The sequence below is a fragment of the Canis lupus genome, chromosome 6 (genome assembly GCF_011100685.1).
Source record: "Canis lupus familiaris isolate Mischka breed German Shepherd chromosome 6, alternate assembly UU_Cfam_GSD_1.0, whole genome shotgun sequence".
Lineage (NCBI taxonomy): Eukaryota > Metazoa > Chordata > Mammalia > Carnivora > Canidae > Canis > Canis lupus.
Window position 1 is genome coordinate 24,476,591 of NC_049227.1, and position 26,524 is coordinate 24,503,114.

The following is a 26,524-nucleotide window of genomic DNA, read 5'->3' on the forward strand; positions in this document are numbered from 1 at the left end:
TTTCCTTTCCCTAGAAGGGCAGGGTAACCAGGTGTTCCCAAGGAATTAATCTAGTGTTCTGCTTCAATTTTCCCTAACTCAAATTACTCTTTGAAAGAAACTTCCCCTGAGAACTTGAGGTATTCACTTACATTCTTCCTTGTACTCCTCATGCAATCTGAGACCAGTTATCTCCCTTAGGGCATGGAAAAGAATATAAGGTTCTAGTTTTCTTAGGGACAGTTAAAACATTCCCAGTCTCATTATGACTCCACAGCTATACACCAGCCGTTTAGCTGAGCCTGGAGAGCTGCTTTCCCACTACCTACACTTGATTATTCCCTCCACTTGAGACTTTTCCCTGAGGGTCCCCCATCTTCTGCTATGCTGTAATTGTATTGAAAGAACCAGTGTTTGCTTCACACTGTAACTCTAACAGACTATCTTCAAGATAACTAATACAGAAAATAACTTGCTTGTATCCTTCAAATAGAAAACGGCTGGCTCTAAACCAGAAACTTTCCTAGGAAAAGTCTTAAAGCTTTCAAATACCTATACATGGCTGGGAGGTTAAAACAGTCTTCAGTGTTCTTCAGTCTTCAACCCTCAACTGTTCGTAGTCTATATTCTGGCTTTTTAAAAACCTTCTTGAGGAAAGAATATTATATATGAATAGTGGATTCTTTTTCTTCCAATATACCTTTTTCATTCTACATCCTTTCATTAGATTTACGTGGTAGAACTTAGCGGCAATGAGGGGAAGGAAACCACTCACATTGTGTGAAAGATCTGGTCTTTCTACAACGATAAAAGTCAAAGCTTCTAGACTGTAATAGTAGTCAAAAGTTCAAGTTATCTCATCAAAGCCATTATTTGGCTATTGCTTTACAAGGGAATATCATTTGCTAATGATAAAAAGTCTTGGAGTCAAGCTCTTCTGTGGTGGTCAAGTTAGTGTTACACATCACAACTAGAAACCTGGTAGTGGACTTGTTAAACCTTGTTTAACCTTGTTAAACCTGTGCTGGACTTGTTAAAATGGCATTTAAAAGTTAGCCATTTGGGATGCCTGGATGGCTCAGCGGTTTAGCATCTGCCTTCGGCTCAGGGCATGATCCTGGGGTCCTCTCTCTCTCCCTTTCTGTGCCTCTCATGAATAAATAAAATATTTAAGAAGTTGGCCACTTAAGCTTCCTGATCCACTGTGGTAGGCCGAATAATGGCAACCCCAACAGATCCATATCCTATCCCCAAGAATCTGAATATTATCTCTATAGTCCCAAATGGACTTTGCAGATGCGGCTAAGGACCTTGACAAGGGGAATATTATCCACTAAGGCCCGATCACATGGGTCCTTATAAAAAGGACAGAAGGATCAGAGTCAGAAGTCCCAATGGAAGCAGAAATCAGAGTGCTATGGGCCACAAGCCACAGAATATGGTCAGCCTCTATTAGCTGGGGATGGCAAGGAAATGGATCTCCCCTAAAGCCCCAAGGAACATAGCCCTGCTGCCCCATTTGGGACTTCTGAATTCCAGAGTTATAAAATAACCTGTGTTTTAAGCCACTAAGTTTGTATTAATTTGTTCCAACAACAATAGGAAATAATCTCTAATCAGTCCCTACTGACAACACTTTGATAGAGATGCACACATTTTACACAGAAGAGCAACTTAAGCCCTAGGGTAGCTTGTCCAAGATCTATCTTGAGGATGGAGCTGGAGCTTCTCATCTCTAAGTTGTTCTGTTTGTGTAGTGTCATAGGTCAGGATCAAAGTGACCTGGCCTCCAGGCTGCCCCCACAGCAGGCATGGTTCTGATGTTTGCCACAAATGCTACGGCAGAACTGAGAGAAAAGCTAAGCTAGCTGTGGAGCAGCTGCTGGGATGAACACTTGTTGCCATGGTAGCCTGGCACAGGTACAAGGAGTGATTGACTAAAGTCATGTTCTTAACTGCTGAAGGTACACATCCTACTGTACATGGGGGAGGCAGCCTCACTGTGTGGAAAGAGTGAGTGTTGGATAAAGCTATGTGCTAGAAGAGATATTCTTAATCAGGCATACATATTTTGAAAAATATGTCATGTCCTGACCCCACCTACTAAACTAGAATCTTTGGAGGGGGATTTAACATGTTTAGGCTCTGTGGGAGGCCAAAGAATGGCCCCAAAATATCTATGTCCTAATCTCAAAAACCTGTGAAGATTACCTTCCATGGGAAGAGGGACTTTGCATACATGATTAATTTAAAAGTCCTGAATGGGGAGATTATCTGGATTATACAGGTAGGCCCTAACTGCAATCACAGGGATCCCTATAAGAGAAAGGGTGAGATCTGACCACAGAAACAATAAGGCAATGTGACAATGGCAGCAGGAACTGGAGTGATGCAGTGTGAGGCCAAAGGAGGGGCTACCAGCTAAGGAAAACATAGACACCAGAACCTAAAGGAGTCCAGAAAAAGGACTCTCCCCTTGAGCCTCCAGAAGCAACCAGCCTCACTGGCACCTTGACTTTAGCCCAGTGAAACTGATTGCAAACTTTTGATCCCCAGAATAAATCAGTCATTTTTAAGCCACTGAGCTTGTGGTAGTTTGTTATAGCAGCAAGAGGAAACTGATACAAGCTCCTCCAGTGATTCAGACATACACCCCTGGGTAAGAATCACTGTATTAGACAAAGGCAGAGGCCCGCAAACTTAGTCACAGACAATGTGTTACAAACAGACATTGTTGCTTATACACAGGAACTAAGAACAAGGGAGCAGTTTATTGTTTCAAGGACTTGGTGGATTCAAGTTGCAACCAGCTTCATTTCTAACCCATAGAATATTCTGGTGGAATTGAGGAATTACTGAGAACACAAGTCCATCCTGAGATGAGAATTGAAGTTGGAAGCCACTGAAGTACCAGAATGTGGATTACCTTTGATGGCGGTCACTACTATGCCTATAAGCAGAGAATCCATGGAGTTAGCATTGCTTCTCGCTTGAAGGAGGTGGTGCATGAAGTGGGAAGCTACCTCACTGTGGACAGGACAGGGGGGCAGCAGAAGGTAGAACATGCAGTGCCTGGCATATCCACACTCTTGATCAGAGCAGCTTCCACCTGCTGAGTCAATGGACTCCAGTGGACTCCAGTGTGTGGGTTGGATTATTTAGGTAGTTTAAGTACTGCTTCTTCTCTTGAGAGTAGATGTCCTGCCAGAGATTAGAGTTCCAGCTAACTTCTCCATGGCCCTGACCTTGGATCATACAACATTCAACGAACCTTGCTTTGTGAGTAAACGCAACTAAAACACTCAGTGCACCAGGACTGATGGTGTAGAGTAGGCTGCTGAATCAAAAAGACTTTTCTTCCCCCTTTCTTCTCCTGTGATATTGTGATTTACAGTAAAAAATAGATATTTGGTCTTTGAGCCATCTAGCACACAGCTCCTAAAACCCTGGGAATTTCTGAAGTGTTGGAGCAATTAAGGAGCCTTTTGTTACATTATTAAAGAACTTTGGGAAACCACCAGATAACCTAGGGGAGGGGGCTGGTTGCCAGGGAAACCAATCTTGAATAGAGGGTAGGAACTTTCAGTCTCACTCCCTTGACTTCTAGGACTTGGCCAGTGACTTAACCAATCACTCCTACATAATGAAGCTTCCATTAAAACCCAAAAGCAGAGGGTTCAGAGAGCTTCCAGTTTGGAAAACACAGGGAGATTTGGGGAGAGTGGTGCTTTCAGAAAGGATGTGGAAGTTCCTTGTCCTTTCACCATCCCTATCCATTTCTTCCATCGGGCAGTTCCCGAGTTACATCCTTTAATAATAAACCAGTGATCTAGTAAGCACACTATTTCTCTGAGTTCTGTGAGACACTCTAGTAACTCTAGCAAATCAAACCCAAGGAGGGTTTGTAGCCAGACCGTCAGAAGCACAGGTAACCACCTGGACTTGTGACTGGCAACCGAAGCTGGGTGGGTTGGGTGAGGACAGTCTTATAGGACTGAAATCTTAACCTGTGGGATGTGATGCTATCTCCAGGTAGATAGTGACAGAATTGATTTGAATTGTTGGACACCGAGATGGTGCCAGAGAATTTCTTGGTGTGGGGAAATCCCCATACACATTGGAATTGGATCCCAAAATCCTCGTTCTCTCCCATCCCCATCTTCCCTAATAAAAGAACTTGGACTCTGTTCTGGAATGGCACAGTATATCCCTAGGGATATACCCTGATTGGGCTAAATAATCCAGATTAAAACTCAATCCCTTTGCAGACCAGCTACCAGCAGGCATATGGTTCTGTTCAATGAAATTGAAAGGGGTATTAGAAAGGGGGTATCTGTCTTTTTCTTGTTTTTTTTAAAAAAGAAAAAAAGCATGTAAGTCTAGATCCTTTTCTTTCTGCTTGTGGATGTGGTTGTGTGACACTGTGATTCTTTGAGCTGTGGCAGCCATTTTGTGACCATGTGGAAACAAGCCTAATGATGCTATTTGAGAATGATGAGAGTAAAACATGGAAAACCTAGATTCCTAATTACTTTATTGTGCTTCCTGAATCAACCCTGAAATCACTTGCATCTTGCTAAAAAGAAAACCACAGGCCCCCAAAGGGAGTAACTCATACAAGGCCAATTCATCAAACCAGAGCTTAATACTTAATCTAACTGCAATTAGATTAAGTATTTCCCCCAGAAATGAAGTCTTAACTGATCAGTCAGGACTTTTCTAGTCAGCATCAATGAGGTAATCTGTCACATGGGCCCTCTCCCTTCCCCAAAGAAAGATGAGGTCATCTGTGTAATACTTCCAGCGCTTCCCACTAAGGGAAAGTGACTTTGCCTAAAACAATATTTTCTTTTGCTAATAACTTCTTTGCCCCACCCTCCTTCCTATAAAAACCTTCAATTTTGTACAACTCCTCAGAGCTCCCCTCTACTTGCTAGATGGAATTCATGACTCACTTCATAAAACCAATTAGATCCTCAAGTTTACTCAGTTGTAATTTTGTTCTTTAACAATCCTTCATGTTTAGTGAGATGCTAAAGATTCCTATTTTTAAGGGCGGCAGTTTGTTTCTTGTAGGTAAAAACATTCAAAATGATTCAGGATTAAAGAAGCTTTATTTTTTTGGAGAACGATTATGGCTATAATCTGCATCTATAAGAACATACCAAATTATTTGTAAGATTTCTTTTAGATTAATAGCAAAATTTGTATAAACCACAAATAAGATCACCTTCTGTTAACAAATTTATTTTGCTTTGGCTCCCTCAAGGCACAAGAGGGCCAGAATCTTGTGGTGTTCATCTCTGAATTCCCACTGGTCCTGAAGGGAGGGAAGATGATTTGACCAAAAATATAGTACAAAGAAGCTTGATTATGTGAAAATTAGTAATGGGAAACCTGGCTAAAATGGAGTCAGGAGGTTTTGGCAGGGGGAGCATTTGTGCCCTACCACTCCAAATCAACTGCAGACCCAAGAGGAAGAGACTGACTTAACTGTGAACATAGATACCACTCTACTCCTCCAGCCCAAGGAAGAGCTGCTTTCCTCATTCCCCACCCTCCACCCGGCCACAGCTCAGCCAATGAGAAGCTACTAACTACACTTTCAACTCCCACTTTCCTCTAATGGACTTTCAGCTCATAACAGCCTTCTTAACTTACCCTTTCTTTTCTCAAAAAAGCAAGCCTTGGTGTGCCTGGGTGGCAGCAGTCAGTTCAACGAGGGACTCTTGGTTTCAGTTCACGCTATGATCTTAGGGTCCTGAGATGGAGCCTCTTGTGAGGCTCCACTCTCAACACGAAGAGTGCTTGAGACTCCACTCTCAACACGAAGAGTGCTTGAGATTCTCTCTCCCTCTGCCCCTCCTGTGAGTGTGCACTCTCTCTATATATAAAATAAATCTTTAAAAAAATAAGTAAATAGGGGTGCTGGGGTGGCTCAGTCAGTTAAGCATCTGCCTTTGGCTCGGGTCATGATCCTAGGGTCCTGGGATCCAGCCCCACATTAGGGTCCTTGCTCGGGGAGGAGTCTGCTTCTTTTTCTCCCTCTGCCCCATCCCACCTGCTCCTTGCTATCTCTCTAAGATAATTTTTTAAATGAACAAATATAAATAAATAAATAAATAAATAAATAAATAAATAAATAAGCAAGCAAGCAAGCAAGCAAGCAAGCCTCTCCTTTGTTCCCTGGATTTACCTACACTTCTGCCACAGCTTGGTCATCCCAGATTGCAATTCTCTTTTATTCCCAAACACACACATCTTTTGCTGGTAAGATAACTGGCAGCATCTATTTTTAGCATTTCAGAGCAGACCTATGTAGTTTCTTTCCTTCCATACCTAGGGATGGATGCTCCCCGCCTCCCCTTAGTTCCTTTAGGGTCAGAGGAGCAAGGAAGATGCTGTGAAGCAAGCACTGGCTGCAGGAAACATGGCTTCGAGCCCTGGCACTGTGGGCTTACAGTGTCTGTGGGTAAAGCACTTGCCCCTCTCTGGCCTCAGGTGTGCCATCTTTAGAAGCAGAGGATTGTGTGATCTGTGGAAGGCTTCACCTGGGAGCTTCTAAGCAATGCAGAAGCTTTGGTCCTGCTCCAGATCTAAGGACTCAGAATCTGCCTTTTAGCAGGACCCCTTGTACAGATGCATTTAAGTTTAAGAATCTAAACTTTCAAAAAAAATAATAATCTAAAGTTTCTTCCGTCCTCAGTGCCAGTCTTTGCTGAGCCTGCTTCAGATTGCTGGACATGAGCTCCCTCTTCTGGCTCAAAAGTTAAACACTTTCTTTAGGAAACATTTCTGTTCCATTTCCACCTGCTGGGTTTTTGTTTTGGTTTTTGCTTTTTGGTTTTGGTTTTGGTTTTGTTGTTTGTTTTTTTAGGATTTCAAATGCAGCTTGAAGCTCCAGCACCTATATAGGGGCATAAGGTCTCCGAGAGCATGTATATGGGGCCTTGAATCTCCTCCCAAGTATTGGAAAATCAAGACACCCACTGCCAGGAGTGAGAGGTGCCCTTTCTAACCTAAATGGCTCTCGATTCCCGACTGCCAAGTGGTCCACCTTCCCCATGTCTCATCCTTGTCACTTCTGCTTTAACAAAAAAGTAGTGAGAGAGGAACAAACAGAGCCCAAGCTGGCAGCCAATGATGGCATGCCCGCAGCTTAGTCACTAGCCAGTTCTGAGACCTTTGACAAATGATTTACCCATTGACCCAGTTTCCTCCTCTGCTAGTAGAGGAGTCTGGTAGGAAGATGGAACACAGCAAAATTGCTGTGAAAGGTCAAAAATGGTAATGAGAATGAAAGATGTGAAAACCTGACATACTTCACAAATGTGAAGGTTTTTCCCTGATGCCCTTAGTACAACTGGCTGACGTGGCGGATTCCAGCCTCATCCCAGACCAATAGCTCTGCTATTGCTTGGCCTAACACTCTTCATTATCGTTTGTCTACATCAAGATTTCTCAACCTTGGCACTGACATTTGGTCCCAGATGTTTCTTTTTGTAAGGGGCTGTCATGTGCATTGTAGGATGGTTAGCAGCATCCCTGGCCTCAGCCCACCATATGCCAGCAGCACCCCTTCTCCCAAACACACATACAGTCATGACAATCAAATAATGTCTCTACATGCTGCCAAATGTCCTGAGATACAGGCTCTATATCCAGGACTTCATGTTTTTTCTAGTCAATGGAAAATGTTCAGGGGTTTCTATATATCAGGTTCTAGGCTACCCAAAGTGAATCTGCAGACATTGTTTTCATCCCCAGAGCACTGGTGGAGAAGGGGGCAGGTAGGGAGGGTAGGAGGAAGGATAAGTAAACATAAGAGAACAGCAGCAAAACAAGAGACGATTCAGTTGAGCAAGGGTATAATTGTTCCACTGTGTTGTAGCACTTTTAATCTAGAGATCACTTGCCTCAGTCTCCCAAAGACTCCGAGTGACTGAGGAAGTCAATGCACAGAGAGGTTGTCACTTGCCACCATGACTTTTCCACAAGGGCTGTAAGTATAAAGAGAGTACACATAGCAAGACATGACTTCATAGCTCATATGAACCTTGAGCTGGGTTGTAGAAGGTACAAATGTTTTGAAATGGGAGGTTTGGAAGGGGGATGCTCCAATATCACTGATTTTCAACTTTTCTGCCACACCTGATGGATAACATCCACCATAACAACATACCCAAAAGGCATACCTGGTTTATATGTAATCCTCATACCTTCTCCCCAGGAAGGCAAAAAAATAACTTCAATAGGGGATCCCTGGGTGGCTCAGTGGTTTAGCGCCTGCCTTCGGCCCAGGGCGTGATCCTGGAGACCCGGATCGAGTCCCTCATTGGGCTCCCTGCGTGGAGCCTGCTTCCCCCTCTGCCTGTGTCTCTGCCTCTCTCTCTCTCTCTCTCTGTGTGTGTCTCTTATGAATAAATTAAAAAATCTTAAAAAAAATAACTTCAATTTATTGTCACAACTCTTACTAATCACTCGGGATGTGTGTGCATGTGTGTGTGTGTGCATGCACGCACATGCATACCTATATAAATCACTCCAACATGTATATTCACACAGGCACATGGTGTTTTGGGGGTTGCCATGGCATAGGTAAGAGAATTCTACATCCTCTCTTTACCCCCCTCTCTAGCTCCACCTTTTCTCTCCTGCGCAAGGAAACACAGCAAAACCTACGTGAAAGTACTCTAATTTATCCTCAACCCTCTTGTGATAACTCACATGCCTTTGCCAGAATGTTGCAACTTCTGGGCTAAATCTCCTGTTCTTTTGTTTTTTAAAGACTTCGTTATTTTTTAAGTAGTCCCTACATCCAATGTGGGACTCAAACTCACAACCCCGAGATCCACAGTGGCATGCTCTCCTGAGTTAGCCAGACACCCCTGAATCTCCTGTTCTATGCAGAGCAGACAACAGAAGCCACACATAGGTAGTAGTTGAAATGGTACTTCTCCTTTAAAGCTATCTATCTATCTATCTATCTATCTATCTATCTATCTATCTATCTATCTATCTATCTATCTGACAGAGTACAAGCTGGGGGAGCCCCAGGCAGAGGCAGAGGGAGAAGCAGGCTCCCACCCTGAGCAAGGAGCCCAACGTGGGGCTTAATCCCAGGACCCCGGGATCATGACCTGAGCTGAAGGCAGATGCCCAACTGACTGAGCCACGCAGGAGCTCTGAAATGGTACTTCTGTGGGGACGACTCTTGGGGCAGCCAACCATTCACATTCCATTTCATGAAACTGGCCATCCCTGGAGTTATTTGACACAGCAGCAAAGGTTATGGGTACTGCTACAGACAGTATATATTAGGGCATATATTAGGGCATTATATATTAGGGCCAAATTTCAGAAGGCCTCAAAGGCAGGTGGAGGAGTTGACATTGAACCGCATGCTGGGTACAAGGGTGGATTTGGCAGTCAGGCAAACTAGGCTTGAATCTCCCTTGTTTCTGTGTGCACTTGACAACTTAGCCTCTCAATCTTCCAGCTTCTTCATCTCTAAAATGGGTGGGAGTGAGGACTGGCTAAAAATGTGTATTGGTTTGTAGAGGGTTTAAGATAGTGCCCAACACATGGCAAAAGCAGACACCTAGGCAGATAAATTAACGTTCCAGCTGTGTGAAGTCACAGCTTCCATGCTCCAAGGATAAATTACCTTTCCAAATGAGCCACACATTGAACTATGCCTAAAAGGCAAGCCACCTTTTGAATAATCAGTGAGTCCTAACATTCCACCAGGCGTGGCTAACAAGAGGCCTTTTACTCATTCCATTCCACTGTTTTAAAGGACGGTGTGTGGTGCGTTTTGACAACTATGCTTTATAGGCTTATTCTGCGGCAAGCGCTCTGCTAGGTTCTGTACGTTATTTTACTTTGTTTGATCAGCAAAGGCCTTGGGCTCCAGGCAACGTGATAATTTGAATTGCAAAGCCATGATTTAAGTGCCATGTTTCTTGGCAGAATTCGTGAGTCAGTTCTGCTTCTAAACCTTAGTCTCACTTCTAAAATCCCGAGGCTAATGGATATTAAAAAAATGAGAAGCCAGCAGGGGCAGCTTGTGATGGGTCTTACCCAAGTATAGTGGGAAAGCACCTTGCATGTTGCAGGGTTTGAAGCAAGGATGTTTATGAAATCCAAAATATGTTTTAAAACCATCTCTTGGCTACTTCTAGGAATGCATTCCATAAAATGGCTATGTAAAGCTCTCAGCATGGAAAATACTTCCAAATCTCGTATCCCCAGCCCAGGCTTACACTCTAAGCCAACTGCCTACTTCACACATCCTATTGGTGTTAAAAAGGCATATCTGACTTAACACAGGCAAAGACTTTTGAATATTCATCCATCCCCCATTTCAGAAAATAGTGTATCTACCCATTGGCTCAAGTTAAAAAAATTTAGGTGCCATCCTATGTTACCCTTTCCTTCATCACCCACATGCCATCCATCACCAAATGCTGCTAGCTCTCCAAATGAGGAATATCTCCATCACCCCCATCCCGGTGTGGTGCCACAACCATCCTCTGCAGACCTAACTGGCCTTCATCTCCTGATCCATTGGCCACGGAGTTATCTTTAAAAACCAAGTCTGATTATGTCCCTCTAAAATGCATTGTCTTCCCTTTGCTCTTTGGTGTAAATTTCTTACTCTGTGGGGCCCTGCATGATGGGCTCCCGTCTCTTTTTCATCTACTCATTGCTTACCAGGCCCAGCCACACTGACATCATTTCTTTTCCAATCTTTGGGTCTCTGTGTCCCTGTGCTCCCTGCTTGGAATACCCACCCCCAGCTCTTGGCATGGCAGTAACTTCTCAATCTTTGGTTCAGAGAAGAGATCCTTGTTTGCTGTGACAAAAGTGGCCTCCCCTGGCTATTTATCGCCCTTTTACTTTCTTTGATATGCTTATCACAATCCAATATTTTGTTTACTTGTTGTAGCAGGTAGACCGTGGTAGGGGAAGCCCATGATTCTGACCTCTAGTATACATGCCTTTGTGTGATCCTTCCTCTCAAGTGTGGCTAAGACCTGTGATTGCTTCTAACCCACAGAATATGGTGGAAGTGACAAGATATATGGGATTACATATACATGATTATACTACATAAGAAAGTAATGTCTGCCTTGCTAAGAGAATTTCTCTCTCGGTGGCTTTAAAGATGCAAGCTGCCAAATGTGGGGTGCCACAAAGCCTACAAGGAACTGGATGCTGCCAATGACCATGTGGGCTTGGATGTGGATCCCTCCCCAGTTGAGCCTCAAATGAAAACCCAGCCCCAGCAATACAGCACTTGTAGTCTTGAAAGGACCCAACTAAGCCAGGACTCCTCACACACTAAAAATGTGACATAACATATGTTAAGTCTATAGTTTGTGGTAAACTGTTATACAGCAACAGTTAATAGACTTCTTAAGTGATTCTTGTGTTAGAAAATAAACTTCAGGAGGCCAGGGACCTTTTCATTTTTTCATTACTACCCAGCTGGGAGGTAGCATAGACGGATGAGAGCAAACATTTACATGAAGAAAAGAAATGTTTAATAAATACCAAGTATTAATACTCCATATACTGGCAGGAACAGGCAGTTCTTGTTCTTTAAGAGGTAAAGCCACCTTTAGGGACAGGCATGGCCTTCATGGGACTCAGAAGTTTCCAGATTAAAGCCTTTATGTCCTACTGATGCAAGTAGCAGGTTTTTATTTTGTCTGCTCAGCAAATATTTCCTCTCCTTCTCATATTCCTTTGGGAGTATGCACCCCACCCTACGTGAAACCAATGGGGTTGACCTAAAACATCCCCTGGTTACTAAAGCATTGACTTATGGCCCATCCCTGCTCCATCAGCATAGTCTACCCTCCTGGTCACTGATTGGGTCAGGGTTGTTCACATGACCCAAGTCTGTGCAATCAGCCCCAAAGTCAGAATATCTGCAGGTGCTGGTGGGTGAGGCAGCTTCCTCATCACTGCAGATGCAGAGTACTAACCATGGGGCTGACATAAAGCCAGAGCTGCTGGGGCCTCCACATATGCAGGACCTGCCTGGAAAAACAGCTCACACGAAGAAAGCAATGCTGAGGGATGAAGGGGGAGAGATGCCTCAAGATGCCACTTGAGTCTCTGGATCCAGCAGTGCCTGAAAATCTACACCCTGGCTTTTTAGTTGAGTGAAATGAACTCCCCTCTTCTGCTCCCTTCCCCCCTTTTTAAAGCCACTTTAGGTGGAGTGTCTTATCATCAGCCCTATTACCTGGGATCTGCCATGAAATCAACAGAGAAGGAAAAAGTGGGTCTGATGTCTCAGGGGTGAAGAAAAAAAAAGCTCATCTAATAAATATTTAATAAAATGCCACAGACCACTGAAGTAGAAATCCCACTGGATTTTAAAAGCTTGTGTAGTCCTTTAGCATTTTCATTGGACTTTTTATAGAAATGGCTTAAGCTAAGTTCTCTAAACAATACAAAAACTATCAAGTGCAAATATTTTAAAGAGTAACAGCACTTAACAGTACTCAACATAGAAACTGTATCTTTAGACTTTTTCAAAAGTGCCCTTGGCTAAAGTTAACTTTGGACTCGGTTTTTTAACTTTGTCTGAGAGGGCATTATTGCCAAATATTGCTGGTTTTTCTGATAAAAAGCTAATAAGGCAGAAGAGATTGCTCTGTTTTGGATTACTTTTCCCCACTTTGCTTCAAATAAGTGAAAAATAAACAGCCCCTCTCCTTTCTGAAGGAAAGAAAAAAAAGAAAAGAAATCCACAGTTGCCCCCAAAGTGGGTGCTTGGACACAAGATCTGAGCCTCCAGGGTCAAGCAGCCAGGCTGCAGGGGCTCACAATTGGGCCAAGGTCAAGTCTGCACATGGAGGAGGAGTGAAAGGCAGGAGGAACTGCTGAGCCACTGCAGTTCTCAATTAATTCTCATGTGAGGGAAGGCCAGCCAACAGAACCCCAGGACTCATGCAAGCGCAATGAGCTCCCCAAATCCAAATCCCTCCCCCCCCCCCCCCCCCCCCCCCCCCCCCCCGCTCCTATGCATAAATGAAGAAGTTAGAGGATGCTTCCGAGGAGTGCTTAACCACCTCCCGCCCCCCTTCTGAGTCATAATCCCAAGGGCTGAGTATGATCCACAGCCTTCGAGAGGTGCTTGGAAAAAGCTCTGGCTCCGCTGGGCTGGTTATTCCTGGTAGAGCCCCTCTAAGTCTGCGGACTTCATAGCCAGCTGACAGTTGCCACTGGAGTTTTGTTGTGTCAAAAGTCTGTTTGGTAACAAGAAGAAATGGTTAGCTCTAGGGCCTCTTTAAAGAGCTTTAATGTTGAGAGTGCACAAAGCTGAATATATGACATTCTTTGTTGGTTTATTTTTAGCTGCTTCTTGCAACCACATCAGATTTAAGGCCACACCTATTTTACAGATGAGGAAACTGAGGGCACAAGAGGCTAAAATAACTGAGTTAGGAATAGGTATTATGGCCCCTTTCCCCATTCTAATTTTGATAATGTATTTTCTCTGTCTGCTATGTCCTCACCACAATCCCCTGATTGTTGGAGTGACCCTATTTTACCAGTGAAAGAAAACTGAGAGCTGAGAAGTTAAGCAACTTTTTCAAGATCACACAGCTAAAAAATGGTAGAGCTGGGATTCAGACCCTTATCTTCTGATTCCAATTAACTGTTTCATGATATCTTCAAAAAAAGGGAGGTAGGGGGGAAAAAGGAAGAAATATTGGTCTTTTTTAGTGTCTGTGATGGTGTGTTTCTGAAGAATCTAAGAAGGTACATAGCATTATTGATATTAACTGGATCTGTGGGTTATCTTTTAATTTCAATTATCTTTGCCAACAATGACACCCCACTGTGTAAAACTATGGCATACACCAGAGTTAGGCTGACCAATGAACATTCCCAAGGTCCTTCTTGCAGGTTTATATGGGAGCTGAGAAAACAGGGCACTGCACCTTGGTAAACAGACCTTGGTTCTTTTAGAGCAAGGATTGGCAAATTCCTTGGGCCAAATCCAGCCTGCTGTCTGTGGTTGTAAATAATTGGAACACATCCATGCTCACTTGTTTTCTTATTATCTATGTTGCTTTTTGGCTACAGCAGCAGGGTTGAGGATTTGCAATATAGATCACATGGCCCACAAAGTCTAAAATATTTATCATCTGGCCCCTTACAGAAATTATCTGCTGATTCCTATTTTGGAGTCATTTGGTACCTTGGTTAAGACGCTTTGGAGTTCACTGACCTCCGTGTACGTCCTTTCTTTGCCACATTTTGCTTTGGGACTTGGTTTCATTTCCCTTGTCACAGAATGGAGCTAGGACCTGCCTCATAGGGTGGTTGTGAGGATTACATGAGCTAAAGGCCTGGAAAATGCATTAACAGAGTGCCTGGCACAGAACAAGTACTTGATGGGTTTTAGCCACTATCATCAATTAAGCAAGAGCCTAAAGGAAGCATAATGGAGTCACATTCCACTTGAGACTTAGATTCTAAATTCGACAAAGAGAAAAAGATAAAAATCAAGCATTTAAAAAAATCATCTCTAAAAATCCCTTAGGAGGGCGGCTCATTATAGACAAACACATGGTCTTAAAGTAATTCTGACACAGCTGGTTTTCCCTCCAGCATTTAAACAGATCACTGTTCCTTCAGCTGAGGCTCCAGCCAAAGTGTAGCTGGCATTTAGGAACCATATTGTAGAACAAAATCCATACCGCCAAACAGTATGGATTCACTCTCAGTATGGTGAGACACACGCTGAAGAGCAAAGATGATGGAAACAGACCTTGGTAAATAGCAGGTTCATGGGCCCCTGTATCATCTGGAGATGCGTGTATGTGGAGTAGAATGGTAGCTCATTATTCTTGTTGCCTCCCCACAAAAAACATTGTATTTTGAATCTGTGTAAATGTAACATCATTGCCATGACAACAAAATGAGTAATTGGGTGTGGTGGATGATGACAGCAATTTTGTTTGAAGCTCCATTGTAAATTCTCATTTGATACCTGATGTGTGTGGGAAACGATAAGGAACACCTGCCTCTCACAATTTTACTTCTAGACATCCAACTAGCATTAGGGTAATATTTGTGAAAATCCTCCAAATGGTAAAAATTAAATTACTGAATTAACATGTATTTACCTGGGAGGAAACCAGTAGTTGACAAGGCTGGAGACCACGATGTAGGACACTATGATTGTCCCTGACATGATGAGTGATACAAAGCTCAAACCACAGAGGACACACAGCAGTGAGAGGCCGCCCACTGAGATGACCAGTCCTAGAGGAGAGCATAGTTACAGGAAGCATTCAGCTAAAACAAGTTGAAAGCTGCCAGACCCCAGGCCACTGTGTTTGTGACACTTAATTCAGATTTCTTAAGTGAGATCTCCCATCAATATCCAAATTTCCAGCATCACTTAAAAAGGAGGTAATCTAACCACCCGAGTGGGCCTCACTGCAAGGCAAACATCCTTTTCCTTGCCTTGGGAGGGGTCAAATAGCTCAGAACTCCATCCTTTTGGCTACAGTGATGTAATTTCAGGGATAAACCCTAAAAGGAAGTAAACCAGAGAATATAAATGGATGTGCTGCTTTTTTTTAACAAAGATTTACAAAATCATGGGTCCGTGTTTTTCAAAGTGTGGCTGACAACCACTGTTATCAGAATCAGATGCCTCTGGAAGGCTTGTGAAAAAACTCTGATTTCTGGACCCCACTCCAGAACTACTCATTAACAATCTCTGAATGAGGCCTAAAAGTCTGCATTTTCAAAAAACAAGTAAGACTTATGCACACTCAAGTTCCAGACTTCTGTTCTAAAGGCTGTGTATGTTAGAAAATCTTTCCTTCTCCAAAGGAAACAGAAATTGTTCCATGTCTTTAAATCCTGTCCTCTGTAAAGCTTTGCATGACACCACCAAAAGTGGCTCCCTTCTTCTAAATTTACTTTTGCTATATTACTCATTCATTCCTCCACCCATTCTTATATCCATCCATCTACATCAATATTTACTCAACAGCTACTATGCCTAGCTGTATTCTGCTCATCTGCCTAGGATGCCTACCAACTCCTTCAGTGATAAATTGCCTTATCCATAGGGAATTGCCTATCCCCTGGGGAGGGAAGCAACTCTGGGTGCTCTTAGCTCTGGAAAGCCATAGGATAAACCAGAGGTGACTGCCTGACCCAATGGCAACCAGCTCTATGGCCAGCATCCTGTAGTTTGTGATCCGATATGAAAAGGTAAACCGGGATGCCTGGATGGCTCAGTGCTTGAGTGTCTGCCTCTGGCTCAGGTCATGATCCCAGAGTCCTGGGATCGAGTCCCACATCTGGCTTCCAACAGGGAGCCTGCTTCTCTCTCTGCCTGTGTCTCTGCCTCTCTCTGTCTCTCATGAATTAATAAAATCTTTAAAAAAAAAAAAAAAGGTAAACTAAGCCAATCAGATCTGCCTTCTCAGTAATTTTATCTTAGCAACAAAGGGAGAAGGTGATAGTTGGCAGTGTGACTTCAGGAGGAAAGGTGGAGAAGGAGAAACACTAGTACTTAGCCAAGCACCTGGCATGCAACAGGTGTTCAATAACAAGCTGTGGAATAATTGGATTCTGTTACCATTCATGCAGAAGCCACTCTGTGCCCATATTTTATGGGGCTCTAAGTTTCAATCCTTACAACAACCTTTTGAGACTGTATTATTATTTCCCCAGTTTACATATGAGGAGCTTACAGCTCAGAGAGGGTAAATAACTTGTCCAAAACCACATTGGTGGAGATTTTAATGTGGACTCCACAAGGTCCATCTTTTAACTATTCTGACAATCTGCCTTGGTCACTGTGATCTTTTCAAGAACAAGTGCATTTGATAAGAGTGACAGGTACTCAATAAATACTGTGCTTCCAACTGAATCATTTTCCAAGGGAGTGAATAGATGAGCAGGATACCTTCCAGTAAAATGACCCCCACAAAAGCAGCCAGGGAGGTAAGCACCACGATGAGGAGGAAGAACCCAACAGGAACGGCTGACATGGCAACAAACACCAGCACACTGAGGGCCAGAAAAGGATGCCTGTCCAGGTATTGACCCACCAGAGACTTCATAAAGGCAACCACCTGTAGGCAAAAGAGAACCAGCCAGGATTGAATGTCATATCCGAAATGCCAGGTTGATGGATCCACTTGAGCTGCAGTATAACCAGAGGCTGTCAAGTTGGATGGCTTGTAAGAAACATAACAAGTCAACACTAACAATCCTCCCAAGACATGAGTCACCCTGACAATAATGTAAGGCAGCTGTAGACAGGTGGCAAATTTGAAGGTCCCACCCAACCTCAAGTTTTTGACAGGATAGACCTGGCCATGGCTCTACAACTTAACACACACCTCCTCAAGAGACCCTCAGCATGTCTGTGCATGGATGTAATGTACAATTTATCTCCTACTTCACAACTGAGGTTTCATACTTGAGGCCACTGAGGCACAGAGATGTTAAGTCTGAGCTACTTGGCATCACCTGGGAGCTTGTTAGAACTACAGTAGCTCAAGCCCTGCCCCAGACCTGCTAAATCAGATGCTGGTTTTTAATGAGATTCCCAGGTGACTTGGACATGCATTAAAGTCTGAGAGGCAATGGGACTTCCCTAGAGTCACAGTTTCCAAGTGGCAAAATCTAGGCATTTGAAGCTGAATCTTTTCACTCTAAATGTCAAATGCTTGCAATTGCTGCCACCTTGTCAGGAAAAAATGCTTTTATGTCACCATGGATACCACAGTCAGGCCATAGCTCCAGGACTACTGTCAGCTTATGCTATGTTAATCAACAAGCTATCTTCACTCATCAGGCAGAAGAGTTTCTGGATCTGGCTCAATGGGGGAGGGCTGCTTTAATGCAGAGCTGGCCCTAGAAATTCCAGAAGGATGGGCTTCCTCCTCTCATTAAGCCCCATTCTCTCTTGCCTCACTACTGACGTGTTAGTTCCCTCTAGAGTTTCCATCAATGCAGAACTTTTCCTCATCAAAACCTTCCCAGGTCTCATTCCTTAAGGCCTTATAGGCCAGCAGCTGAAATGAAGAGGAAAATCAAGCTACAGTGATCATAGGAACAGCTAGACAAAATAGGTGCCTCATGACTCCAATGGTGGGAATCTGGACAAGCGGGAAGACAGGGTTTTGTAGTTCAAGATGATGGTGATCAAAGTGCAGGGTTCATATTGCTTAACCAGAAAGGGCTGTCTATTTCAAGAAAACCTGCCATTGGTCCTAGGGCTTCAGGGTTGCCTCCTTAGGAGAATCTCTAGGCATGACCAAGTCCACTTCCAGTCAGGGCACAAAACATGCCACAATGCCCACTGGCTATACTGCCTCTAGCTACTCCTATTGGAGAAGAGCTACCAGACTTGGCTATTCAACTTCTCTAGCCAGAGATGACTATACTAGGAATGCCAAGCTCTGATAATCAGGACCCAGTAAGACTCTCCTGTTAAGGTAGTTAAAGATGAGAGACGAGGGGTCACAGGAGTGGGGCTGGTCCCTGGAGCTATCTTGATTGCTTTCCAGCTCTAGTCCACGTGTATTCTTAGTAAAACCACCCAGGCAGCATCTGAACTATTCTCTAGGATCCTTTGAATCAAGAGACCTAGTAACTGCAGAGGGGAGCAGATGAGGCTTAAACGCTAGAAGGCCAGACCTATGAGTTTACATGCAGACCATCCAGCACAGTAGCCCCTATGGCCACTGCATACCTGAAATATGTCTAGTATGACTGGTGAACTACATTCTTAATTTAATTTGAATTTAAAAACTGATATATGTTGCAATCACTGGAATATTTTTAATTACATTTCAAATAAGGTATATTACTAATAAATTTTTCAAACATACAGTTTATCAAATCTGAATAGAGATCAAGTGCTTTCAGTGGAAACTTAGTATCAGAATTGAGACATGCACTAAGTGTATTAAAACATGTAAACTGGGCAGCCCCGGTGGTGCAGCGGTTTAGTGCCGCCTGCAGCCCAGGGTGTGATCCTGGAGACCCTGGATCGAGTCCCACGTCGGGCTCTCTGCATGGAGCCTGCTTCTCCCTCTGCCTGTGTCTCTGCCTCTCTCTCTCTCTGCATCTCTATGAATAAATAAATAAAATCTTTAAAAAAAAAAAAACATGTAAACTAATCACTAATTTTTTATATTATTACAAGTTGAAATTGTATTATTTTAGATATACTGGGTTATATAAAATATATTACTAAAATTAATTTCACATCTCTTTAATGCTTTTTAATATGACTACTAGCAAACTTTAAATTCTATACAAGGGTTGCATAGTATTTCCCTTGTAAAGCACTCGTTTAAACTTTATCTAGAAAAAAAACAGGAAGCAAACTGCTGGCACTTGAACAGGACTATGATATAATCAAAGGGCCAATTTAAGAAATATGAACCCAGCAGTTATGTGCAAAAAGCAATTATGAGGATTTGCAGGAAGTCAGGCAGGAGACACTGATGGTGAAATGATGGTAATACAAAAGTGGAATGACAAAGGAAAAATCAATAGGACTTGGGGACAGTAAGGCATGGGGATCCAAAAGGAGAAAACCAAGACTGTACTTCTTCCAGACCCTAGGGAATCTATTTTTCTCTTAACCTGTTCTGAGTCTGGGCCCTACAATCAAAAAATAGAAAGTCATTCAGATATACAGAGAGACCATTTAAGATGCAGTTAAGTCCAGCAATTATCTTCCCACAGGAAGGATGGCCCTGCTCAGGCCAGTCTGTCACAGAAGGGGAGGATATGATTCAGTCACACCTAATAACAGAGGACATTCATTAAACACTCAGGGGCCAAGCACTGTTTTAAATGATTTCAGTGTATTTCCTCATTTATTTCTCCCTTCAATGCTCAGAGGCAGATAACGAGGAACATTATTTAAATCCAGGGAATTAGAGCATAGCAATTAATTTCTCATTCTCATGGCAACAGGTAGGGATACAATGGGAGGATGGAAAGTGGGACAGCTTATTACTCAGTAACATGAACTGCAATTTTCCATCCCTATCCTGGAAATAGGCACAGGTCATCCGAACTGGGTTTTACAGGCAGAGTGCTGTGCTGAAGAACTCAGGAACACCAGCCTGGGACAGGCTAGCACCATTAGGAGCCAGGCTCTGTGCTATAGCCTTCTTGAGCCACTTCTGAGATTATTCTCATAACAAACCAATGAGCCTGGCATTGCTTATTTTAGAGAAGGGGTGATAGAGATTCAATGTCCTAAGCAACTCCACCCAAGGTCAGAAAAAGGCAATTTATTTTAAAATGCACAAGAGTATGGTAGGTTCCAAAGTAATGCAGCCAGTATTTAAGGACAGAAAGGCTCCATCTGAAACTATTCAGGAGACAAGGCAATTCCCTGGTATCGGAATGCAAAAGACCCTTGCTACCAGAGGAGAGAAGTATGGAGGCATCAGGATTATTTAAAATCACTGGCAATGATGGCAAGTGCAAAGTATCCATACACTTTGAAATGTCTACCTCAGAATGTAGACATGAACATTAAATAAGACATGCCAAAGGCCTAACACATGCTTGGCATATAGAAAGCAATCAGGGTTAATCAATTCACCATCAATCTCTATTATTTGCAGGTTCTATATTTGCAAATTCACCTACTCACCAAAATTTATTTGTGACCACAAAATTCACATTTGTGGTGCTTTCGAGAATATGTATAGAGCATGGAAAAATTTAAGTCACCTGACACATGTTCCCAGCTGAGGTCAAACTAGGCAATGCTCTTATTTCAGCTCTTTAAAACAACTGTCCTTCCAAGGTATATTTAGTACCACTTTTCCTCACATTTCATGGTTTTTTTTTTATTATTATTGGTAATTTCACCATTTAAAATGCAAGAAGTGGGACGCCTGGGTGGCTCCCTAGTTGGGTGCCTGCCTTCAGCTCAGGTCGTGATCCCAGGATCTGGGATTGAGTCCCACATCGGGCTCATCGGGCTTAAGGACAGAGGAGCCTGCTTTTCCCTCTGCCTATGTCTCTGCCTCCCTCTCTCAGTCTGTGTCTCTCATGAATAAATAAATCTTTTAAAAAAATTTAAAAATTAAATGCAAGAAGTACTCTCTAGTGTTCTTAAGTGTAAGAAGGGTAGGGATCCACCTTAAGAGAAAATGTGTTAGATAAGCTTCATTCAGGCAAGAGCTATAGTGCTATTGGCCATGAGTTTAACATTAATGAACCAACAACATATACTAAATAAGTTGTCTTTAAGCATAAATACACATACAACAGTTTATATATTTATCAGTTGATGAAAATGTTGTGACTAGAAATTTGCCAGAATCTAATCTTATAGGTCCCCTAGGAGAAATTGCTCAGTAGTTGCTATTTTGTTGTTTGAGGTGACCTCATAGAACATAACTAACACATATAATAAGAACCAAATGCACATGTAGGATGAGTAGGAGGGCCTTTCTTACTAAGCTAACTTTTAATAACAAGAGTCTCAGCCTGTTGACTAGAAAGCTGCTTGGCCAATTTAAAAATAGCTTGCTAAATTCACAAAGAGGGCCAGAGGCATTTTGGGATGAGTCCAGGAAAGATCTCTATAGAGTATATTGCTCTAGACTGCAAAGTGGTGTCTCTTCAAATATACCCAAGGGGAACCGTGCTAATACAAAAAAACAGATCACAAACCAGTTCATTTTGTTACATACACATATGTATTTTATGAGTATATTGTATAGGAAAAAACGTCTAGAGGGAAGACAGCAAAATGTTAATATTATCTCTGAGAGCTGTTATTTTCCCTGACAAAATGCTGAATGACTTATAGAAGAAAGAAAAAAATTCAAGAAAGCAGAATATACTATCTCAAGCCCCATTGCCACCAAATGGCTACTAAACACTTGAAAAGTGGCTAATTCAAATGGAAATGTGCTATTAAGTGTTAATAAAATACACACTAGGATTTTGAAGACTTACTACAAAAAAGAATGCAGAACATCTTCATACTATTTTCATTAATAATTTTTTATGATTACGTATTGAAATGATATTTAGATAAATAAAATACATTATTAAAATTAACGTCACCTGCTTTTTACATTTTAAATGTGGCTACTAGAAAAATTTTAAATTATCTATGTGGCTCATATCATACTTCTATTGGACACTAGGTTTCTCGCAGAAAACTGGACTCAAATCTTAAAGTAGGGGACTCCTGGGTGGCTCAGCAGTTGAGCAGACTAAATTAGACATGGCTCATTAAGACTTTCTTCCCTTCCTCCTCCATTCTTATTGCCTGGAATGTGAATATAATGGCTAATGCTTTAGCAGCCATCTTGGACAATGAGTTTGAAGATCACAATTTACACATGGCAAAGTGGTGAATTACAGAGATTCCTGATCTACCTCCAAATTTCTTCTACTTCAGAGAGAATAACTTTCATGGTGTTTAAGCTGCTGTTATTTGGGGATTTTCCATTACACAGTCTGATTGTAAACTGACCTTTGAGTTATTCTGGATGGACTCTACCAGCAAAGACAGCTTCTTCTGCAGCTCCTGCAAGTCCTTTGAGGTACTCGGAGGATCCTCTTTTGCCATCCTGAAACCAATGCCCAGTCTCTTTAGAGATCAATTCTTCTATCAGTAAGCTGTCCCGGGCAGGGCACAGTTGAATCTCTCATGTCACCCAGTCTCTTGCTGTCACTGGTGAAACAAAAAGAATCTTGAACCATTAGTATAATATTCACCTAGCTAGTTCAACAAAAGCTTCTACTATCCTCACACATTGATGGTAGGTGTGCAGGTGAAGGGTAGCTTGGCAATATCAGAATTTCTAAGCACACATACCTTCAACAATGTATTTTTCAGTAATCTGAAGGAAATAATCAAATAGGTGTATCAAAACATACAAAAAGGATGTACAGTGCAATTCTATGTGTAATATATAATAAACAGCAAAACATTGGAAAGAAGCTGTGTATCAGTAGGAAATTGGTTAAATAATGATAAGTTCATAAGATGTATTACATAGTTGTTGATAATGTGGACATCTAGTTAGTGACATGAAAACACATTCATGATAAGTGAAAAAAATTTTTAAGATATCCTATATTGTTACATAAATATATGTATTTTATGTCTATATTCCATAGTAAAATAAAAGACCTAGAAGGATATAGATCATATAATACCTAAATGTTAATGGTATTATCTCTGGGGGCTTATTTTTTCAGTCTGACAAACTGCTACAAAGAATATAGAAGCAAGAAAGCTGAATACACTATTTCAAGCCCCTCATTGCCTCCCCCCACCCCCCACCAAAAACCTTTAACAGTGATGGTGGCCAACTTCTTTATTGACTACCCACACTAAACAGGTTGGCTTCCAACCTTATAGCACCATAAATCATTCTCTGTTGACTTGTAAGTGTCCTCTTAACAGGAGAGGTGTCTCAAGGGCAGACCTAGCCACAATTATACACTGTGACTCAACAGCCTTTAATTTCCAGGACTGTCCTAAGTCATGTGACTACAAAACCAATTTGTTTAAGATCTCTTTTTCAACCTTGTTGGATTTTAAATATCAACAAATATATCATTCTCATTTTTTATTTCCCAGAACTGTAGGGCTAGACACAATTTCACCCTTATAAATGACCTCCTTACTACTGATAGTAAAAAGAAAAAAAAGGGATGCCTGGGTGGCTCAGAGGTTGAGAACCTGCCTTCAGCCAAGCAAGTGATCCTGGGGTTCCAGGATCGAGTCCCATACCAGGCTCCCTGCATGGAGCCTGCTTCTACCCCCTCTGCCTGTGTCTCTGCCTCTTTCTGTCTCTCATGAATAAATAAAATCTTAAAAAAAAAAAAAAAGAAGAGCCTCAAGGATTCTGTTATAGTGATCAAAATTAACTAAGTGATGCTGACACCTGTTTACCATATTGACTTATACCACACGGTAATTATGTGAGTTAAGGGGAGAAAGTTACTTTACCAATACCTAGAGGGTCTAAAATGCAACTTAAAGTACGTTTTCGTCACTCCAGCTAGAGAGCCTTTCCTACAGCTCCGTTTGTGAAACAGGAAACCTTTGGATCTTTGAAGATCCAACTGGCACACATCTCGTATTTGGGATGTTCCCAGGACTCAGCTCTCCTACTCTCATCTCTGCAGCAGACAGAAACAAGCCCAGCTCCCATTACCGGTCTCCAGAGGTCTAGGGAACCCAAGGGCCACCCAGACCGGTTTGGGGAGTCCGATGGTAACGAGCATGGGTAGAATGTCATGGGCCACAGCCATCAAATACATCCACCTGGCTTCCAATCCCCAGCCACTCTACAGAGGGAACTCCCAGGCACTGAGAAGTCTCTGGAGCGGAGGGCAACCTGGGATCCCCAGCGCGGCTCACAAGTTCCTTGCCTTCTCCCGGGCCCTCCAGGCTGACCCAAAAGACCACTGGCCAATCCGACCCGCGGCTCTTGCATTCCAGCCCCTCCCAGAGTTAACGGCCAACCCCAGCGTTTCAGCTGGAAGGGAGAGGGGGTGCATCTCCGGTTGGGGGAAAGGAAAGCTGGGCGCCTCGGGCCGCCCCAGGCCGCCCCCTCCCCATCTGCTTACAGTCGGTCAACCCTCGAAGACGCTAGGTGGAGCAGGCGCCCAGCTTCTAGGGATCCTTGCGCAGAGGGGAAGAGAAAGAGAGGCAGGTGCAGACGGGGAGGGTCCGCACGCGAGAGAGCACAGAGGCTAAGAAAGGGGCGTTCACGGGGGAGTGGAGTACCCGGTCATTAATGTGGGGGAGAAGAATCCACCTTTGTTCCCTGGAGAGCCCCTCTCCGCGGTGTCGGTAGAGAAGAGAGACCTGCGGGAAGGAGGGCACCCATATTCATGAATCTCGGGGAGAGGGTTTGGAGACTCCCCCGCCAGGTTTCCCAAGAAGGGACAAGGTCTCGGGGGGTGGGGTGGGATGCGCTGGCAACCCTTTTACCAAATCTAGTGGTGGGTGTGAAGAAGTGCGTGTGTTCCCAGCCCGTCTTGGGGGCTCCGAAGGGTGAGACATTCCTTTTCACTAAACTGCGGACAGCGCAGGAGACCCTCTCAACCCATGCCCCCGAGCCGCTTCGTATGCCCCTCCCCGCGAGGTGACCTAGCCAGCCCGGGCACGTTGCACCCTAGCATCCGAGATGCGAATCTCACCGGTCCTGGCGGCCGCGCTGTCCAGCCAGGGTCTGCAGGCGGAGGCACAGAAGCGCGGTGGGGGGAGGAGGAAGAGGAGCAGGGAGAGACGTTAGAGGGAGGAACTCTAGTGCGCACAGGCGGGAGCTGGCGCCTGTTTCCTGCCCCACCCAGGCTGCCGCCGTCCTCCGCCCTCGCCCCGCCCCCTCACGTCCCTGGCCCCGCCCCTCCACGCCCTGACCACGCCCCCACCGCCCTGACCCCGCCCCCTCCAACGCTCTCGCCCTCCGGCCGCTCTCGCCCCGCCCCTTCCCCCGCCCCTCAGGGCTCGGCTCTCCCCGCCCACCTCCCGAGGAAGACCGCGAAGCTGCCGCGAGGCCTCCGGCCGCGAGCTCCACACAGCGCGCTCTCCGCCTCAGCATTTTACAACCACCCTGACAGGCCCTCAATAATATACAGCTGAGGAAAATGAGGCCTGCCCTACACTCTCGGCTTGGAGTGAGCGTGCACAGGCCACCGCCGAGACAGGTGCACTTGGCCTCTGAGCACGGCTTGCACAGCGTCTTAGGGCGTCCCCTGCCTAAATACCTACACCTGAACCACCTCTCCTGGAAGCAATCCTGGAGGCCAGGACATCCAGCGATGAGGTACGGCCTGACTGGCAAGTTTTAGCTACTACGACTCACGCAGGTGCCACGAACCAGCGAGAGCCATAAAGATGGGTTAGGTTATCATTTCCACGTTTTATAATTGAAAAAGTCTAAACCCAAGGCCCTTGGTTCCACGTCAGAGCCAGGCACATGTTCCCTGGCCCCAAATCCTGGCCCATAGAGTAGGGTTTCTCCAAGGGCAGCGCTATTGACATTTTGGGCAGGAAAATTTTGTACTGAGGGGGCATCCTTGTGCTGACTTTTTATCAGTGTCCCTGGCCTCGACCCACTAGATGCCAGTAGTAATCCCCTTCCTCCCACTTGTGACAACCAAAAAAATGTCCCCAAACATTGCCAAATATCCTGTGACAGGGCACAGTTTCTGTTAAGAACCACTGCCATAGAGGTACTGGTAAAGACCAGGGTCTGAGGGAGGGGGTTCCGACAGTCCTGGGCTCTCATCTCAGGGCTGGCTCTTACCGTGTGACCTTGGGTGAGTGACCTCTCTGGGCCTGGGCTTCATCTGTAAAATGACAGGCCTGAGCTTTGGCCTGCTACTGCAGAGTTCTCAGGCCTTATCCATCCAGGGACCTAGATGGACCTTCCTTTCCTCTGTGACCTGCAGCAATAGCAGCCTGGGAAACAGTCACAGGGTTTTAGTGAGGTCAGGTGCAAGAAGAGCTGTAAAGAAGTTA

General features: G+C 43.9%; 3 protein-coding genes across 7 annotated transcripts in view; 1 reads left to right on the top strand and 2 right to left on the bottom strand.

The window, feature by feature from the left end:
• The window catches only part of ANKS4B (ankyrin repeat and sterile alpha motif domain containing 4B), a 37,472-nt gene extending 34,012 nt beyond the window's left edge, over window positions 1-3,460 (bottom strand). The window contains exon 1 of the mRNA XM_038540133.1: window positions 2,906-3,460. The gene's annotated coding sequence lies outside the window, so the exon portion shown is untranslated. The remainder of the gene's footprint in view (window positions 1-2,905) is intronic.
• A 9,584-nt stretch (window positions 3,461-13,044) lies between these two features.
• TMEM159 (transmembrane protein 159) lies at window positions 13,045-25,372 on the bottom strand. 4 transcript variants are annotated; one of them, XM_038540137.1, is made up of 6 exons: window positions 25,201-25,372; window positions 24,816-24,865; window positions 22,514-22,714; window positions 16,943-17,111; window positions 15,138-15,276; window positions 13,045-13,247 (listed from the first exon to the last, which is right to left on the bottom strand). In XM_038540137.1, exons 3-6 carry the CDS (start codon window positions 22,607-22,609, stop codon window positions 13,166-13,168), a joined length of 486 nt encoding a protein of 161 aa, XP_038396065.1. In that variant the 5' UTR covers window positions 22,610-22,714; window positions 24,816-24,865; window positions 25,201-25,372; the 3' UTR covers window positions 13,045-13,165. The 4 variants fall into 4 exon arrangements, with proteins under 4 accessions (XP_038396065.1, XP_038396064.1, XP_038396063.1 ...); XM_038540136.1 differs by having other exon boundaries at window positions 24,785-24,865; XM_038540135.1 differs by lacking the exon at window positions 24,816-24,865.
• Window positions 25,373-25,531: 159 nt separating this feature from the next.
• Window positions 25,532-26,524, top strand: part of DNAH3 (dynein axonemal heavy chain 3) — a 171,507-nt gene continuing 170,514 nt past the window's right edge. For both annotated transcript variants that reach the window (XM_038540141.1, XM_038540140.1), the window contains exon 1: window positions 25,532-25,826. The gene's annotated coding sequence lies outside the window, so the exon portion shown is untranslated. The remainder of the gene's footprint in view (window positions 25,827-26,524) is intronic.

Bases quoted from the DNA above. Each gene is read 5' to 3' on its own strand.
- TMEM159 (XM_038540135.1), bottom strand. From the start codon at position 22,609: ATGGCAAAAGAGGATCCTCCGAGTACCTCAAAGGACTTGCAGGAGCTG. The intron at 15,277-16,942 runs GTATCCTGCTCA...GCTCTCCTCTAG, and splicing joins GGGGGTCATTTTACTGGAAG to GACTGGTCATCTCAGTGGGC. The intron at 13,248-15,137 runs GTAAATACATGT...GTTACCAAACAG, and splicing joins AACTACTGGTTTCCTCCCAG to ACTTTTGACACAACAAAACT.